At 45.5% G+C, this 20,083-nt stretch overlaps 1 protein-coding gene across 3 annotated transcripts in view; it reads left to right on the forward strand.

The window, feature by feature from the left end:
- Positions 1–15,374, forward strand: part of KIAA2012 (KIAA2012 ortholog) — a 129,034-nt gene extending 113,660 nt beyond the window's left edge. For all 3 annotated transcript variants that reach the window (XM_066232896.1, XM_066232897.1, XM_066232898.1), the window contains 7 exons: positions 2,014–2,179; positions 3,752–3,869; positions 6,242–6,582; positions 9,134–9,336; positions 11,187–11,344; positions 12,181–12,397; positions 14,326–15,374. In XM_066232896.1, coding sequence (XP_066088993.1) covers positions 2,014–2,179; positions 3,752–3,869; positions 6,242–6,582; positions 9,134–9,336; positions 11,187–11,344; positions 12,181–12,397; positions 14,326–14,464 — 1,342 coding nt within the window. In that variant the 3' untranslated portion in view covers positions 14,465–15,374. The remainder of the gene's footprint in view (positions 1–2,013; positions 2,180–3,751; positions 3,870–6,241; positions 6,583–9,133; positions 9,337–11,186; positions 11,345–12,180; positions 12,398–14,325) is intronic.
- The last annotated feature ends 4,709 nt before the right edge of the window (positions 15,375–20,083 follow it).

The raw sequence follows: 20,083 nt of genomic DNA on the forward strand, positions 1-20,083 counted from the left end.
GTGAAGTTTAACTCTAACAGTGTGGAAGCAGCTTTCTCATTTGTCCACTTAACTGAGATCTACAGGTATGTTCACAAAGCTGAGGTCTGTCAGTTCAACGTAGGTTTCTTCTCTCAGCATTCACTCAGCTCTGGGTAAAGTAAATAACACTAATAATACTAATACTCATTGCTAACATGTATTAAGTGCTTCCTTTGTTTCCACCTCCATCTGGAACCATAACCTACTGTGACCTCCCATGAGCCTCAGTGACTTGAGAACCTGCCCTCACCTTTCTTGTGGTACAGGGAATCTCTCCCGAATCAGAAAGGCAACAAAGAGAGAGAGGGCGCTTGGATGGTGAGGCAGCTACCTGAAGAACTCCATTTTCTAACTTTTCTACCTCATCCTTTTCCTACTTAAACCACTTACAACAACAAACCGTCACCAAAAAAGAGAGAGATCAAAAAAATTTTTAATCAGGAGGAAAAGCAAAAAAAGAACACGAACACTCCACAAAAGTTGTTATAGACATTGTGATTAAAGACTTGATACAGAGATTCCTGAATGTGAAAGAAAAAAAAAAGCAACATGAGCAGGTTTGCGGTTCTCCTTTACAAGCATACCTGTTCCTCAGGGGAAATAAATGTTTTCCTAGAGCTAAATTCCAAAGGATACTTCTGTGGGTTTTTATAGAGTTATACTGAATAATTTAAAGACTCATATATTTACAGGAAATTCCATTTACCTCATTTGACAAATATTTCTCAAGCTTCCATAGTAAGGCCCTGTGCTAGCACAGCACCATAAATACAATACTGATGGAGCTAAAAAATAAAACGCTTCCTGGCCTGTGGTGGCGCAGTAGATAAAGCGTTGACCTGGAATGCCGAGGTCGCCAGTTTGAAACCCTGGGCTTGTCTGGTCAAGGCACATATGGGAGTTGATGCTTCCTCCTCTCTACTCTCTCTCTCTCTCTCTCTCTCTCTCTCTCTCCATCTCCCTCCCTCCCTCCCTCCTCTTTAAAATGAATTAAAATAAAATAAAATGCCAGCACCAAGTCTGGCACACAGTAGCTGTGTAGCTGCTGCTGTTACTGAATCCATATGGCTATTTCCTAGTGACCTTGTTACCCAAAGAAAATAAGTCAGTCATCCTTAAGTCAGTGACAGCAATTCTACAAGGGATCAAATTAACACAGCACACGACCTTTCAAAGCTGAATTTGATCAAGAAGAGAATTCAGAGGGAAAAAGGGAATGGATGGGTAATTGCATCTTCTTAGACAATCATTCTTAAAGGGCACCTTCTTTTCCAGCTATGCCTTTGATAGAAGAATTTTCAGTTAGACAATCCTATGTCATTCAACTGAAGACCTAAATATGCAATCCCAAAGAGGCAAACTATTTTTCCTGCTACCTAGATTTTAGAATTTAGTCTGAGATAACTCCAAAGTGAAGACCAAGCTTTCTAATCTTTCTTATTCAGAAAAAGAGGTTTGACCAAGTGTGTGAAATGACCAAGTATGTACATGGCAGAGAACGCTTTCTTTTTTTTTTTTTTTTTCATTTTTCTGAAGCTGGAAACAGGGAGAGACAGTCAAGACAGACTCCTGCATGCGCCCGACCGGGATCCACCCGGCACGCCCACCAGGGGCGATGCTCTGCCCACCAGGGGGCGATGCTCTGCCCATCCTGGGCGTTGCCATGTTGCGACCAGAGCCACTCTAGCGCCTGGGGCAGAGGCCACAGAGCCATCCCCAGCGCCCGGGCCATCTTTGCTCCAATGGAGCCTTGGCTGCGGGAGGGGAAGAGAGAGACAGAGAGGAAAGCGCGGCGGAGGGGTGGAGAAGCAAATGGGCGCTTCTCCTGTGTGCCCTGGCCGGGAATCGAACCCGGGTCCTCCGCACGCTAGGCCAACGCTCTACCGCTGAGCCAACCGGCCAGGGCCGAGAACGCTTTCAATATTCACTTTAACCTCTTCCTTGTCCACCAGAATTTGCTCTCTAATTTGGTCCTGTTGGTTTTTTTGAAAGGAGCAATGATTATGATGTATACCATCTGCACGGACAACTCCCCGAACATGGAACTAAGTCCCCAGAGAGGTTGGGTCCTTTAGACCCATTTCTTCTTCCAAAAGAAAGAGAAGGGAAGACTGAACCAAGATTGTCTAAGCAGCAAACATCAGCCAACATCAGTCATGTGAGTGTAAACACCTAGAAACTTTGTCAAAGGCCCTACCTGGGCCATGCCCCCATCAGGGCTACCAGGTACAGGTGTATAGATTGCTTACTATACAGAGGCACCCAAAAAAATTGAGAAAATTGGAGCCTGCTCACTATGTCCTGTACCCCAGCGTTGGGCTACAGCCTTCTGAAGGATGAGGTGCCCATTTCTAATTCCTATAAAGGTACTAAAAAGAAACCAGTTTTCCTACACTTATACCACCTCTGACACCAAATATGTGGCGGTTTTTCCCACAATGACATTCTCCCTCTCTGTGGACACCAACCGGGTGTCCTACAATTCACTTTCGACACGAACTACCCAGAGTTAGCACAGCCCTCCAGGTTAGGGGCTCAGTCCCACAGACTGCCCCACTTCAGATGCTGTCACAAGTCTCAGGTTATTCCCTATACTTCTGACCAACAAGCTTTAAATAGGGGATTCCTACCCTCACTCCCGATCAAGTTTGATAATTTGCTAGAATGGCTCACAAAACTATCACTGATTCATTACAGAGTTTCTCATAAAGGGCACCAAAGAACAGTCAGGTGAAGATATACATCGGGCACAGTCCAGAATGGTCCCACCGCAGGAGCCTCTATCCCCCGGGAGTCTGGGCTGTGCCACCCTCCCAGCATGTGGATGTGGCACCAACCCAGCTCTCTGAACTCCTTTGGTTTGGGTTTTTATGGAGGCTCATTACACAAGCACAGCTGATTACAGCATCAGCAAATGGCCATTAACTCAAACTATAGTCCATCTCCCTCTCTGAGGTTGGAGGTGTGGGGTTGAAAGGTCTAACCTTTTAATCACCTGGTCAGTTCCCCTAGCAACAAGTTCCCCTTCTTCAAGGCTTTCTAAAAGTCACCTTATTAACGTAATCTCAGATGTTGTTGAAAGGAGCCTATTATGAATAACAAAACATAGTCCCTTGGTGCTCCCAGAAATTATAAAGGTTTTAGGAGCTTTGTGTCAGGGACTGAGGATGGAAAACCAAATGGATACTCATTATGTCACAATATCACAGGTACTGAGTGAGTAGCCATGACCCTGTTCTGCCATCCTTTCTTAGAAGGAACCTCCATGTTGTCCCAACCCACAGAGAAAGGTGAGGACTAACATGGCTGCAGTCATCTGCTTAAGATTTCCTGAAAGTTAGCAAACGGTGCAGCAGTGAATAAAGCTGGCTTTGATTTAAACTGCTTGACCATTAATCGGGCAACAGCAATCTATCAAAAGTGAAAACTGCTTCACTTTGATCCAGCTCTGTAGACCATGATTTAGCATCAAAAAGGGGACGGGTCATAAAATGTATTCTATTCCTCTTCTCCTATGAAATTATACCTAGCAGTTGAGAATCAAAGGCTGCATCTTCGGCTTTGCCCACCGGCTTCACACTCTCTAAGACTTCCTCCTCCGCTTCATCTGGAACCCACACGGCTTCCATTCACAGCCATTCTGTCTTGTTCAACATAATCTTACTTTGATGTTTTCTTTTTCCATTTCCTACATGTATCATGGTCCCTTTCCTTAAATGTTCACCTTTAGGAGGAGATGGAGTTGATTGACAATGCCAAGAGAAAGAAAAGAACCAAGACAGACAAGTCTAAGTTGCCCAAGGCGGAGAGACAAGGAAAAGTCCACAAGGAAACAAAGGCTGCTGTCGGTGAGTGAGTGTGCTCAGGAGGAACAACCCAGAAGACACCTAATGCGGATCCACCTAATGGTGGATCCAATGGGACAAACTATGTTTTGAGTCTCCTCGACCACCACAGCTAAAACAGTGTTGCAGCCTTACTTCATGTCAGTATCTTAGGAACCAGGGACAGAGGAGACCAACATGCCTAGAGACCCGTGATCACCAAGAGAGAAAATGATAATAATATTAGCACCTATGTACTGAATACCCACTCTATCAGGAGCTCTGCCTACATGAGATCATGCATCCCCACATCTTCTTAAAGCATTATTATTGTATCATGTAGTAGTTGAAGCTGAGGAAGGTTGCATAAAATCAAACAAGTCAAACAGAAAAGTGGTGGAACCAGGGCCTGACCCTCCATTTGATTCCAAACACATGCTATTACCACTGCCTCTATGAGCTAATAACTATATCAGAATCTGAGACGTAGGCAGGAAGAGCATGTGGGAAGGGAAAGGATGCAACCAGCTCTGAATGATTGCCCCAGATACCATTTTTCTTCCTGATTGCCTGTGTTGCACCTTTCAAAGAATTCACATTCCTGTACTTCAGACCTTCCCCCTCAAAGTTAGAAGCAGGGAGGCAGAAAGACAGACTCCCGCATGTGCCCGACCGGGATCCACCTGGCATGCCCACTAGGGGGCGATGCTTTGCCCATTTGAGGAATTGTTCCACTGCAGCTGGAGCCATTCTAGCACCTGAGGTGGAAGCTATGGAGACATCCTCAGTGCCCGGGCCAACTTTGCTCCAATGGAGCTTTGGCTGCTGTAGGGGAAGAGAGAGATAGAGAGGAAGGAGAGGGGGAAGGGTGGAGAAACAGATAGGTACTTCTCCTGTGTGCCCTGACTGGGGATCAAACCCAGGACTTCCACACGCTGGGCCGACACTCTACTCCTGATCCACAGACGACTTTTTTTTTTTTTTTTTTAGCATAAAACCTATGTCTGTTCTTTCCTAGCCACATGATTCAGAATACCCTCCAAGCAGATCAAAAGATATAAGAAAGGGTGACATTAGTTTTCTGGGCCAGATCTAGTTTCAAGGTTTGCTTTTTACACTTGCTAAGTTCACGTTGTTGTAACTAGTGACTTAGATAGCATTGGCAGGACTGGGAGAAGGAAATATGATACTTGTGGCCCCCAGAGATGAACTGAGGAAGAGTCCTTAGGGAAAGGAAGGCTTAAACTTTGCCAGATTATAAAACTGCAACCTCAAGCCAGACCTGGGGCAAGACCATCCAGCTGTGCCCACAGGTCTCCCCTCCAGAAAATCTTGTCCTATCATAGATCAGTGTGAAACAGAACCTTTTTTTAGTAGCAAGATTACTGAATTACAGGCCCTTGATGGTGGCTCAATGGATAGAGTGTCAGCCTGATGTATGGACATCCCAATTTCAATTCCCGGCCAGGGCACACAGGAGAAGCGCCCATCTGCTTTTCTCCCTTTTCCCCTCCTGCAGCCAGTGGCTCAATTGGTTCAAGCATGGCCTCTGGTGCTGAGGATAGCTCTGTTGGAGCGCATCTGCCTCAGGTACTAAAGATAGCTTGGTACTCGAGCATCAGCCCGTGATGGGGTTGCTGAGTGGATCCCAGTTGGGATGCATGCAGGAGTCTGCCTCACTATTTCCCTTCCTCTCAACTAAAAAAAATAAAATTAAAATAAAATTAAATAAAGATTGCTGAATTACAGTTGATCCAAATAGAATAAGGGAGCTTCTCAAAGGGTAGTCTGTGGAATACCCTTCTGAAAACACTTAGAGTGGTTGTTAAAATGCAGATTCCTGGCCCTGGCTGGTTGGCTCAGCGGTAGAGCGTCGGCCTGGCGTGCGGGGGACCCGGGTTCGATTCCCGGCCAGGGCACATAGGAGAAGCACCCATTTGCTTCTCCACCCCCCCCCCTCCTTCCTCTCTGTCTCTCTCTTCCCCTCCCGCAGCCAAGGCTCCATTGGAGCAAAGATGGCCCGGGCGCTGGGGATGGCTCTGTGGCCTCTGCCCCAGGCGCTAGAGTGGCTCCGGATGCAGCAGAGCGACGCCCCGGAGGGGCAGAGCATCACCCCCTGGTGGGCAGAGCGTCGCCCCTGGTGGGCGTGCTGGGTGGATCCCGGTCGGGCGCATGCGGGAGTCTGTCTGACTTGTCTCTCCCCGTTTCCAGCTTCAGAAAAATACAAAAAAAAAAAAAAAATGCAGATTCCTATCAAATCAGACGCTAGGTGTGGGGCTCATAAATCTGCATCCCATGTGATTCCACTGCACACTGGAGTTAAAAAGCTACTGAAAACGATGCCCAGAGATCACGTTTACTTAGCTGTACTTCTGTCCCTGATTATTTTCACCCAGAAAAGTCAGAGGAATCAAAGGCTGAAAAGAAATCAGAGCTAATTCCCAAAGGGAAACGAACAGGAGCCAAAAGGAAAAGGACTCAGAAAGAAAGGAATCTGGAAACGGCAGCAGAGCTCCGTGGGCCTGATGTCATTAACTCTAAGGGAAAAGAAGACACCTCGGGTAGAGGTTTCTTTCCTTCAGGCTTTCCTCTGGGAGAGGACCCCTGGCTTTCTCCCAGCCACGAGGTTCGGAAGAGCCAAGTCTCAATAGATGGAAGATCATCACCCACCCAGGCTGTAACTGTCACAGGAAACGTGGAATCTGAACAAGAGAGAAGCCATGAGGATCCTCCCGAGGTAGGATCTAATGTTCTCCCTTTGACCAGAGGGATTTCTGCTCTCACTGGTGCAAGTGCAGAGGTAGGAAAAACTTCCCAAATTATACTGCCATTACGGAAACAGCTCTACTACAGAATGGTTTTATTTATTCTACTTTGGTACCTACTGACTTTGAAGGAGCCAGACCTCATCAAAGTCATAGGGTGGGGCAAAGACCCTCTGAAATGATGCATTCTGAGGCTTCCAAACTTCCAGGGCATATATCCTCCCCTTAAAGAGCAGGAAGTTGGCACAGCAGCCATCTGTGAGGGATACAGGCCTCGTAGTTACAGAGAAAGGTGGACTCGGGCCATCAGAGTCCAGCACATATCCTTGATTTGGCCTGAGCTCATAGCTTGCTTGCCTCCACAGGCTGTGGAAATACCTCCCTTCCTAATCTGCTTTTCCATGGCCACAGGCAGTTTACACACACATCTCCTTTACAGGCATGTAGGAGTCACTGTGTTCCAATGACAAGTATTTAAGAGAAAAAACAAAGTCAGTGTAAGGAAAATTGCCTTTGAAAATCCCTGTAATTAACTAAAATTAATACTTTACAGCTACATTTCTCAGTAAGACCAACACAGCCAATTTTTCCTCTGCTGTTAGAATAGATCACCATTTCGCCTGACCTGTGGTGGCGCAGTGGATAACGCATCAACCTGGAAATGCTGAGGTCGCCGGTTCGAAACCCTGGGCTTGCCTGGTCAAGGCACATATGGGAGTTGATGCTTCCAGCTCCTCCCCCCTTCTCTCTCTCTCTCTCTCTCCTCTCTAAAAATGAATAAAGAAAAAAAGAAAAAAAAAAGAATAGATCACCATTTCTTCCGCTGAGATGAAGGTGCTGAATTGCATTTAGAGATCTTGTACCACAAAAAAATAGATAATCTGCTAGATTATTAGAATTTCTTAGGTTTATTGTCAACCTGTAGTACTATGCTGCCTATGCAAAATATATCTTTAAACATCACAGAAACACCTATAGTTAAAACACTATGGTTAAACTTGCATATGGTACAGCCCTGCTGAATCTCATTTAATCTCTCCAACCACACTCGTAGATATAATTAGTCCCATTTTATAGACCTAGAAACTGAGGCTTGAAGGAGCTAAAAGTCTGTTGCCAGAGTTATACAACCATCAAGTGGTGGAGCCAAGACTTAAACCCAGGTCCCTTGGCTCCAAAATCAGAACTCTTGTCATTGTTTTAAATTATTATGCATTTATTTTATAGCCCATGCTCTTCCAAAAAGGATTTCAGAAGGACATTTCCTTTATAGTTAGTTCTCAATCCTCCCAGCTGCCTAGATTATGGAATTCTGCTCTACACAGCAGATGAAGATTTCAAACTGTGTGCAGAACTTTTCTGACCCTGATAGATTATCAGAATTTCTTAGGTTTATTGTCAACCCGTAGTACTATGCTGCCTCTACAAAGATTAAAAAGCAAAGAAAAAGTTTCACCCCAAGTTGGATACACGTGGAAGAGTTGCCTTCCCAGGTTCCCCTCATGGGCATATTTCTGACTGATGTGGAGGCACCAGGGAGAAAAAGAAAGCTAGACACCCTCCACATACACTGAGAGAAACTTTCATGGAAAAAGTGGGTCGGTTCAGAATTAAATGTGAGTCTGACACATCCATATCTGACTGCCCCTGGTAAAACAGCCTTTTTCTAGAACCCGTGGTCCCTAGCCCTGCTTTGCTAGAACAGTGTTTTATTATTATTTTTTAGTATGGATGTCTTAGAAAAGGGTTTCTATTTTAATTTTTACTGATTGATTTTACAGAGGAGAGAAAGGAAGACACTGATTGATTGGTTGTTTCACTTACTTATACATGCATTGGTTCATTCTTGTATGTGCCCTGATGGGGGATCGAACCTGCAACCTTGGCATATTGGGACAACACTCTTAACCAGTTGAGCTACCTGGTCAGGGCAAGAGAAGCTTTTTAAAACCACGGATGCCTCCCACCTAAATATTTTCATTTAATTGGTCTGGGTAGGGGCTTGGCCTCAAATAACTTAAAAGCTCCTTGGGTGATTCTGTAGTGCAGCTAGGGGTGAAAACTTGAGACATACTGTACCAAACATTATGTTGGCACTTTCACTATTCCAGTTAATCCTGGTAATAGCCCCAAGAGAAAGGCAGTATCAGAGAAATTAAGCTGTGACCTCCAAATCCTGAAGCAAGTAAGAGAGACTTGGAGCCAGGTCAGTCAGACCCAAAGCCCAAGCCGGTGGCAGCAGTTTATGCAGTTGTGGTCAGAGTGCAGAAATCACTCACTGATTCCATCTCTGGTTAGAGACCACCTCGTCTGAGGGCAAGGAGGGCTCAGTGTCTGGGGTGGAGGAGGGCTCAGTGCCTGGGGTGGAGGAGGGCTCAGTGCCTGGGGTGGGGGAGGGCTCAGTGTCTGGGGTGGAGGAGGGCTCAGTGCCCGGGGTGGAGGGGGGCTCAGTGTCTGGGGTGGAGGAGGGCTCGCCTCTGGTCACCAGGCTGCCGCTGCACTAAGAACTCTCTGGTTCCTTAGGCCCTCCTTGTTAAGAGGGAACGGGAGCAAGCTCTCCAGGATAGACTGCGAGCAGAGAAGGCCCAGACCAGACGGCTGGCGGTGGAGAGGAAGCGGAGGGTGCAGGACGAGCAGTGGCGGCTCCAGCAGGAGCAGCTGGAGAGGGCACAGAAGATGGCAGCGGAGCTGGAGCAGGGGCAGCAGGGCCGCGCAGAGGAGACCCGGTGGGTCCAGCGAAAAGCCACAGAGGCCACGGTTATGTCAAGAAGCAGAAGAAAAAGGCAAGGTTCACCTGGAACCCATATAACTTTATTAACCAATGTCACCCCAATAAATTCAATAAAAAAGAAAAATGCAGCGGTTGACCCAGTAGGGGCAAAGCTTGGTTCTGAGGCTCATGCCCTGAAGTAAAACAACATGTCTTGTTCTCTATCCTCGGCTACCCTACATATAACCTCGGCCAAAGAAAAAAGAGTGTCTTGACCATTAGGATTACTGCAGTGTGGAGCAGCCCTATTAGACTTGCTCGCAGTTTACCGGCTGCAAGCACTTCGCTTGAGCACGTGGGCACAGCCTATATAAGACAATGGGTGCTGCCCCTGGGCGGCCATTTTCTCAGCTTGCTTTCCCGCCACTGTGAGGTGCGGTTTTCCTTGTTCCCTTGCCCTTACTGCAAATAGCAGCTTTTCCTTTGTTCATTAGCTCTTTCCCTTTTGTTGTTTATCTGCTCACTTGTCTTTGGGAGCCTCCAATAAGCAGTTATGGCCGGACGCTTTCGGGCTCTGCAGTTTCTCTATGGTCTGCCCGAGTCCTATGTGAACCTGCCTGGCTGTGGCCACCGGCATTACATGTAGGTAGATGTTCATTGGGTCCTTCCTGGAAGGTCTCTGCGATTCAGTCCAGAAAACATTTGTTGAGCCCCTGTCTTCTTTACACTGGGTATTTTTTTTTTTTTTTTTTTTTGTATTTTTCTGAAGCTGGAAACGGGGAGAGACAGTCAGACAGACTCCCGCATGCGCCCGACCGGGATCCACCGGCACGCCCACCAGGGGGCAATGCTCTGCCCACCAGGGGGCGATGCTCTGCCCCTCCGGGGCGTTGCTCTGCCGCGACCAGAGCCACTCTAGCGCCTGGGGCAGAGGCCAAGGAGCCATCCCCAGCGCCCGGGCCATCTTTGCTCCAATGGAGCCTCGGCTGCGGGAGGGGAAGAGAGAGACAGAGAGGAAGGAGAGGGGGAGGGGTGGAGAAGCAGATGGGCGCTTCTCCTGTGTGCCCTGGCTGGGAATCGAACCCGGGACTTTTGCACGCCAGGCCGACGCTCTACCACTGAACCAACCGGCCAGGGCCTACACTGGGTCTTTTCACGGGCCTTGACTCATTCCATTTACTCTTCATAACAACCTTTTGAGACGGGAGTTTTGTGTGTGTGGGGGGGGGGGTCCTGAAGTGAGAAGCAGGGAGGCAGAGAGATAGACTCCCACATGCGCCCAACCAGGATCCACCAGGTAAGCCTACTAGGGAGCAATGTCCTGCCCAACTGGGGCATTGCTTCCTTGATACTGGAACCATTCTAGTGCCTGAGGTGGAGGCCATGAAGCCATCCTCAGTGCCCAGGCCAACTTTGCTCCAATTGGAGCCTTGGCTGTGGGAGGGGGAGAGATAAGAGAGAAAGGAGAGGGGGAAGGGTAGAAAAGCAGATGGGCATTTCCCCTGCATGCCCTGACCCAGAATTGAATCCAGGACATCCACATGCCTGGCCGACGCTGTACCACTGAGCCAACCAGCCAGGGCCATGATGAGAGTTTTAAAATCCACTTTAGGGAAGTGGAAAAGGAAGCTCTGGGAACTTAAGGCCTTACATCAGAGCACAGAGCTGGGCTGAGACAGCCAGGCTCCTAGTTCCGGGCCCATTGTATTCTTGCCTCTGCCTTTCAGCTGGCCTTGTCTCCTCTGAGCGAGATGCTCCACAGGCCTGTGGCCTGCAAAGCCTCTATCAGGGGCATTGCCCTTTGACTTATCTCACAAGGATGCCCCAGTTTTTCTGCCATTTCCTGACCATCTTATGTTTTCTCAGCTCAAGGAAACAGAGACAAGAGGAGGAACGGCAGCAGGAGGAGGAGGGGGAGAGAAAGCAGTGGCTACAGTTGCAAGCGGCCCAGGAGACAGCCAGGCAGCAACAGTTCCAGAGGAAACTGCAGAGAAAAAAGCAGCAGGAGGAAGCCGAGAGAGCTGGTGAGGGGGATTCCGGAACTCTCTGCCTCTCCTTTCTATCTGGGGCAGAAATACCTTTCTCCCACTGTGTGTGTTCATTTGAATCTCCCAGGAGTTATTTCTATCCTAGCCCTTAGTGTGTGAAACCCTCTAAATATATAAGCTATTTTTTTCCCAAGGCAATTAATTAATATGTGACGATAGTGAGTTGAGATAGATCAAAATAAGGCTCACTTGTGGAAATGACTCTTGGCTCCTGCTCGGAATTCAGTAATCCCCTGAACAGGGACCCTGCCCCTCCCATCGCCCTTTCCAAGTTGCTCGGCAGCTGCTGAAATTAGAGACAGAGCCCCTGCTCCTAGCTTCCATCCCTAGCAGATTGAAACAATCAAACATCTGGATAGCATCAGGGCAGCCTTTCAGGTGCCAATGTTGGGAATCTCTACAGCCTCACTTTTGAGGAAGAGGAAGAAACTTCAGCAGATGATACTCTTTAGCCTGGACAGTCCACCTGAGTAAGCACCGAGTTTCTCCAGACCCTGATCTGATCCCTCCACCCTTCTCAACCAATCTATACCACCACCCCATGAGCACTTTAGGCTCTGGAAAATCCCAGACACAACAGGTTTTGTGTTAATTGCACAGGGCACTGCACATAGTAGGTGCTTGATACTGGACTCTAAGTCAATCAACCCCAAGGTAACCCCCAAAGATTTGGCAACCTGCTAACAGGTAAACTGTAGCATTTCTCATGGGAAATCCCTGGGAATCAGACTGGTGAGGTGGAGAGGTGGATCAGAAAACTGTTTTCTCCAATAGAGACTCCTGATGAGAGCACCCTCTTTTCTGTTCTACAGAGGCAGAGAAGCAAAGGCAGAAAGAATTGGAAATGAAGTTAGCAGAAGAACACAGACACCTGATCGAAGTGGCTGAAGAACGGCTAGAGTACCAACGGCAGAAACAGGAAGCAGAAGAAAAGGCTCGGCTGGAAGCAGAGGAGAGAAAGCAAAAGAAAGCAGCAGCAGCAAGCCTGGTTCTGGAGGAAGCCATGGAACAATCCCAGGAACTAGCCAGGTACCGGGTATTTGGACAAGTTACCATAGGGGGATTGTTGAGGGCTTCCCAGCCTGGTGCTAGTGCCTGCACTGCCTTGGACACGTGAAGTTTACCCAGTTCCCTGACCATAGTTTGGAAGAACTAAAAAACAAATATTCTTTTGCTGCAATGTCACAGAATTTCTTAATGGCTTATAGAATTTGTACTGAAGCTGAAAGGGAGTTTAGTGATTATCTCAGTCCTCTGGTTTATAGATGGGGGGAAAAATGAGTCCCCAAACAGGATCTTGCTAAGGGCCAGATGGTCAGTTAAGAGGCAATGCCAGGACCAAATCTTAAGACCCCCTGATTCTAAACCAGTGCCTTTTTCAAGAAGTATTTATTGGATATCTATTATGTGCTAAACATTGTTCTGGACACTGGGAGTTCAGGAGTAAGCAAGAGAGATGCCTCATCTACCATGCCATTTACATTCTAGGGGTGGGGGCATGGCAACAGACTCTAAACAAATGTTTTTGTAATTTAGCTGGCAATAAATACTATACAGAAAATTTTTAAACCTGTGATAGGATTGCAAAAGGCTTAGTTTAGATTGGGTGACCAGGGCAAGACCTCTCAAACGAGGTGATATATAAGGTGAAATATGAATGACAAGGAGTCAGCCACATAAACATTTGGGAGAAAAATATTCCAGCAGGTAAACAGTAAGTGCAAAGATCCAAAGAGAGGAATGAGACCCACATGTTGGAAGAATAAAAGAAACTCAGCATGGCTGGAATGAAGTGAACAAGGCACAAAGAATACTTTGAGAGGTCAGAGAGGTAAACTAAAATCAGATCTAGTGAGGGATTTGTTAGGAGAAAAGACACAGAATCAGTCATCAGGGGCCAACAGCATTTCCCCCCTTTATTCTCCTACAATAGTAATAATCATTGCATCTTTCTGATAGTAGAATCTCTTGAGTAATGATTTTAATTGACTCTTTAAACACTGAATGTAAACTATTACTCCAGAGGACCAGAAAAAGAATGCAGCCAGAACCCAATTTCAAGGTTTTCCACCTAACCTTGAGTTGTTCCTCTCCTGGACTTTCCTCATCTGTTATGTGAAGTACAAAATGGATCCTTCGTGATATCTTGATTCGATTTCAGAATTATATATTCTACTTATCATAGCACTAAGGCTGGATTTATAACAGAAGCGAACTACTGGAGTTCCAATTTTTCACAAAAAGAAAACTGTCAAGTTATATGAAGGGAAGTTGAGCAATGTTATAAGACAAGTAGCTCAAAGCAGAAAACCAAGTAATAAAGGGATGTGTGAGGGATAGAGCTTCACTCCAAGGCTTAGAACTTAATGCCAACTGGCTGTATTTCATCTTCCCTCTGTGACCCTGGCCCAGGTACTTTAACTCCTCTGGTCTGTTCTTTCCTCTAAATATAAGGGAGTCTCTTCCAGCAGTATAAGTTTAAGAACTGAGTTATGCCCTTCCTTTTACTTTCTCAGCAGGAAGTTCATGATACTCTAAACTTCATACATCACTAAGTGAACAGAGTATGATGCAAGATGCACACTAAACTGCAAGATAGTAGCCCCAAGTCTGATGATTACTCAAATCCAAAATTCTTCTACTAGCTTGTAAGGACCATTTCTAGGATGCTTAACCCTTCAAGTAGTGAGGTTTTTTTTATGCTCTCTGACCCCGGGAGTTTTTGTTGTTTTTTCAAAAAATGAAATGAGTTCCAATTACAGTTTTATTAACTTAAAACCATGTTTGTTTGATAACCAATATATGGAAACAAGAACATACATTTATTTGCCTTTTTTTAATGTTGCCTTACATGTGTACGATCGTACTATGGTCAGGAGGCTTGAGGATATACATAAACGTTCGAACTACTCAAAGGGTTAATCAGTATTGGGGTTGGGGTGGGTTTATCTCCTTAGGCAAAAGTCTGCTTTGAAGAAACATCTTCATTTCCATCAAGAACTCCACAAGGAAGCCGGAGGCCTGCAGTGGGCACACAGTATTTCCAGACCATGGGTCTACTCTTACTTCCAGTTCCTACAAATACCCAGACCTTAAGGATAGAAGAAAACTAAAAAGTTAGTTGGTAAGTGGTGACAGAAAAAGAAGTTTCCTTCTATAATGAAGTTCCATACTGAGCCCAATTAGTTCCATCTCATATGATTCATTTTAACCCACACCTAACTTCACTCTGGGAAGTTCACTCCACTCCCACCAACCCTGCCCCCCCCCAAAGTAAGACTTTACTCAAGCCAATTAAACTCTTCACTCACCTAAATCCTTTTGGTTCTCTAGCACCATATAAATCCAGCTTTGGTGCCCAAAACTGACCCAATATTTCAAAATTTGTTTGAATTTCAGTTTAATTTCAGTTAGTAAGACACTTTAACACAGTCTAAGGCTAGTCCAAGTATTTCATTCTAACCAAAGTGTCTGAAGGAGTTACAGGAAAATGGAAATTCTGCAATAGAAATAATTCTGAATTAGCAAAGAGGAGATAATTCACAATACTAAGCATTTTATTATATTACCTTTAAAAAGAAAAATCACGTTTCATCCTAGAAATCTAAAATCTAATGTCTTGTCTTTTTTTTGTTTGTTTTTTCCAAGTGAGAAGAGGGGAAGTAGAGAGACAGATTCCTGTATGTACCTCAACTGGGATCCACCCAGCAATCCCATCTGGAGCCTATGCTCTGCCCACTCACAACAAAGCTATTTTTAGCACCTGAGGTGGAGACTCCATGGAGCCAGCCAGCCTCAGCATCCAGGCCATTGAGCTGGAACCAATCAAGCATGGCTGCAGGAGGGGATATGAGAGAGAGAGGGAAGGGGGAGAAGAAGGGTAAAGAAGCAGAAGGGCACTTCTCCTGTGTGTCCTGATCAGTAATCAACCCAGGATATCCACACATCAGGCTGAGGCTCTACCAGAGCCAACTAATCAGGGCCTAATGTCTATTTAAAACAAGGTAATCAGGCCCTGGCCGGTTGGCTCAGCGGTAGAGCGTCGGCCTGGCGTGTGGGGGACCCAGGTTCGATTCCCGGCCAGGGCACATAGGAGAAGCGCCCATTTGCTTCTCCACCCCCCTCCTTCCTCTCTGTCTCTCTCTTCCCCTCCCGCAGCCAAGGCTCCATTGGAGCAAAGATGGCCCAGGCGCTGGGGATGGCTCCTTGGCCTCTGCCCCAGGCGCTAGAGTGGCTCTGGTCACGGCAGAGCGACGCCCAGGAGGGGCAGAGCATCGCCCCCTGGTGGGCAGAGCGTTGCCCCTGGTGGGCGTGCCAGGTGGATCCCGGTCGGGCGCATGCGGGAGTCTGTCTGACTGTCTCTCCCCGCTTCCAGCTTCAGAAAAATACAAAAAAAAAAAAAAAAAAGTAATCAGCCCTGACCGGCTGGCTCAGCGGTACAGCGTCAGCCCAGCATGTGGAAGTCCCAGGTTCGATTCCCAGTCAAGGCACACAGGAGAAGCATCCATCTGCTTCTCCACCCTTCACCCTCTCCTTTCTCTGTCTCTTCCCCTCCCGCAGTCAAGGCTCCACTGGAGCAAGGTTGGCCTCGGGCACTGGGGACGGCTCCATGGCTTTTGCCTCTGGCACTAGAATGGCTCCGATTACAGTGGAGCAATGCTCCCTGGTGGGCATGCCGGGAGGATCCCAGTAGGGCCCGTGTGGGAGTCTGTCTGACTGCCAACCTGCTTCTAACTTCAGAAAAAATACAAAAAAAAAAAAGCCACATGTAGCTATTTAAAACAGTCAATTCTTCAGTCACACTAGCTAATAACCACATGCGGCTACTAGCTACCATATTGGACAGTAGATATAGAACAGTTGCATCACAGAAAATTCTTTCAGACAGCACTGTCCTAGAGCCCTAAAAATTAACTTTTTTTTTTGGAGACAGAGACAGAGAGAGGGACAGACAGAAAGGGAGAGATGAGAAGCAACAATTCTTTGTTGTGGCACCTTAGTTGTTCATTGATTGCTTTCTCATATATGCCTTGACCAGGGGGCTACAGCAGACCAAGTGACACCATGCTCAAGCCAGTGACCTTGGGCTCAAGCTGGTGAGCCTTGCTCAAACCAGATGAGCTTGCGCTCAGGCAGGCGTGTGGGAGACTGCACCCTGACCAAGTCCTTGCAGTTTAAAGCTTAAGCTAAAGGCTAAGCTCTTTCCCCACACCTCCATGTGGGGAAAACATTCAGCTGTGAAGCTGAATGTTTCTACTCACCCCATCTGCCCACCTCACTTGCTTAAATTGCTAGAGGCAATTTACATGCCCTTCCTCTCACCCTTTGTTTGTTCTGAGGTTGGTTGATTTCAGTTATGTATGGTGGGGGAACTCCTGTTTAGGCCTCAGATGTGTGACTTTGTATTGGAGATTTATTTGCATACGGCTCTGCACTATACAATAAAGCAGACTGGGGCCTTTGCTTTGCTCTGGCTTGCTATCAGTTTGCAGAGACCTCCTGATCCCATACTTCTTTTCTCTGAATTTCTTCATTCTGCACTATTCTCACTAAGAACCTGGTCTGCAGCACTGGCAACCTTGGGGTTTTGAACCTGGGTCCTCCGTGTCCCAGTCCGACACTCCACCCCACTGTGCCACCACCTGGTCAGGCTTAACCATCTTAAGGTTTTGTTCCCAACTATAATCTGAAGAACTGCTCACATAATTGCCCCACTTTTAAAATCACATTGCCTCTATCAAGGAAGAGTCTTGATTAGATAATTTGTCTTTAATACCTATTTAATATTAATAAATATCTAATCTGGCCTGTGGTGGGGCAGTGGATAGAGCACCTACCTAAACACTAAGATTGCCAGTTCGAAACCCTGAGCTTGCCTGGTCAAAGCATATACAACAATCAATCAATAAACAGCTAAAGTGAAGCAACTACTTCTCATCCCCCTCTTTGTAAAATCAATAAAACCTAAAAAAAAAATAAGTATCGACATTATCACAGAATGATCATTAAAGGAGATCAAAGAGCCCCAGAAAAGATTTATAAAACAATATTAAAGCACTATCTGTACCTGAACTTTTCCACAAATTTCCTTTGCCCCACATTATAGTTCACTGACCACAGCTGAAAAACTCAGTACTGTATTTGCTGATGATTCCCTCAGTTTTCCCACTAATGCCTGTAAGGTATTGCTTTCTGCAAGAACTGCATTCTACAATCCAGATGTCAAGCTTAATTTTGATTCTGTATTTCCATTATTGAACTTAGATTTGATGCTTGTTTTATGTAAAATAGAAAGTGACCTAAACACTATCAGTCATAATAAATTTGAATGTCACACTTTTTCTCAAACTTGTTGACCCTACTTATACACATTCATTTATTCATTCATTCATTCCTTCAATATTACTTTATCAGATGAGAAAGGAACACCTCAAATAATTCAACCAAGAACAAAAGAACACTCAAGGAACAAATATCCCTGTGGAGAAATCACCATTACTGACTTTATTTTCTCCCTTCTTTTACAAATCTAGGATGTTGCAGTCAAGCACCATTTCAAGTGGCTACACTGATATTCAAGGTCCCTTCCAAATCTGATAGTCTATTAAACTGTTGCTGTGAAAGGCCTATTTTATCATCACTACTACACCAGATAAACACATTTTTAATTTAACCATAGCAGAATGCATTGCATCTGGAAGAATCGAACTAAAAACAAAAGAAAATTCTTTCCCCAGTAGCTAAGCTCCACCACTTAAATGCTAAGTCTTCAGAGATGCAAACAAAAATACCAAACTACATATTCACACATTCTGGATAGCTCAAATAGCTTATCAAGTTTGCTACTCAGTCTGCTAGAAATATGTAATTTAATGGGGATTTTCTACAAATGGGCCTAATTTCTGGTTACTGTTTAATATAATGTAATAAAATGCCTGGCAACGGTCTAAAGCCTTTAATTTACCTAGACTATATATGTATAACACAAATAGTTTTTCAGATGGGTAATATATAGGAATTTAATAAGGCAAGCCAATTATTTTTCAACAGGTGACTTGGTTAGTCCTGAACAGGTAACTCAGTTGGTCAGAGCATCATCCCGATATGCCCAGGTTGCAGGTTTGATTCTCAGGGAAGGCACAGACAAGAATCAACCCATGTATGCAAAAAAGTGGAACAAATCAATGTCTCTCTCTGTCTTTCCCTTTCTCTCTAAAATCAAGCACTATAACATTTTTTAAAATCAATTGACCATTGCCCTGGCCGGTTGGCTCAGCGGTAGAGCGTCGGCCTAGCGTGTGGAGGACCCGGGTTCGATTCCCGGCCAGGGCACACAGGAGAAGCGCCCATTTGCTTCTCCACCCCTCCGCTGCGCTTTCCTCTCTGTCTCTCTCTTCCCCTCCCGCAGCCAAGGCTCCATTGGAGCAAAGATGGCCCGGGCGCTGGGGATAGCTCTGTGGCCTCTGCCTCAGGCGCTAGAGTGGCTCTGGTCGCAACATGGCGACGCCCAGGATGGGCAGAGCATCGCCTCCTGGTGGGCAGAGCGTCACCCCTGGTGGGCGTGCCGGGTGGATCCCGGTCGGGCGCATGCGGGAGTCTGTCTGACTGTCTCTCCCCGTTTCCAGCTTCAGAAAAATGAAAAATGGAAAAAAAAAAAAAAAAAAAATCAATTGACCATAAAAAAAAACAACATAAAAACAAAAAACAGCTGGCCTGGTTAGGGGATTTGTAAGTTTATAAAATGCATTAGAGCCTGACCAGGCAGTGGCGCAGTGGATAGAGCATCGGACTGGGATGCGGAGTACCCAGGTTCGAGACCCCGGGGTCGCCAGCCTGAGTGCAGGCTCATCTGGTTTGAGCAAAATCCCACCAGCTTGAACCCAAGGTCGCTGGCTCCAGCAAGGGGTTACTCAGTCTGCTGAAGGCCCACGGGTCAAGGCACATATGAGAAAGCAATCAATGAACAACTAAGGTTTGCAACGCGCAATGAAAAACTAATGATTGATGCTTCTCATCTCTCTCTGTTCCTGTCTGTCTGTCCCTGTCTATCCCTCTCTCTGACTCACTATCTCTGTAAAAAATAAATAATTAAAAAAAAATAAAATGCATTAGAGATAGTTTTTATTTGCTCTTCTCAAATGCTCAGATGACATTATATTTGTGATAACATGAAACTGGGTTATATATATGTATAGATATACTAAGTTCTATGCTTCATTAAAAAGTTAAAAAGTTAATTCTAGTTTCTACTAGAAACTAATTTGATATTTTAATTTAAGCAAGTTTAAATATGTAAGATATGAAGAAATAAAAGGAAAATATAAACAAAATATACCAGACCTTAAGTAAGCAGAGAACATTTTGTTAAAGGAAAACTGAAATTATCAATATAAATCAACTAAGAATTTTTGGCGTGCCCATTTATTCAACGTGATTAGGTAACTATATCATATATGCATCATACAGAAATAACAAGTTAAAAAAAACAGAACATTGAGAACTTAAGAAGGTGCTGTGGCCTTAATTAAATCCTGAATTCGAAAGGCACTTCAGTAACTTTCAGTGCTTCAAAGTCATGATCATCATCACTGTACAGTAATGAAGAAAAAATTTATTTGTACTATATACAAAAAATAATTTGCAGCATTATGCAAAAAATCTTGTTTCAGCCATTTTTTCTCTTTCTATACAATTAAAAATAAAATGGAACATTAG

This window comes from Saccopteryx bilineata, chromosome 5, assembly GCF_036850765.1.
Source record: "Saccopteryx bilineata isolate mSacBil1 chromosome 5, mSacBil1_pri_phased_curated, whole genome shotgun sequence".
Classification (NCBI taxonomy): Eukaryota; Metazoa; Chordata; class Mammalia; order Chiroptera; family Emballonuridae; genus Saccopteryx; species Saccopteryx bilineata.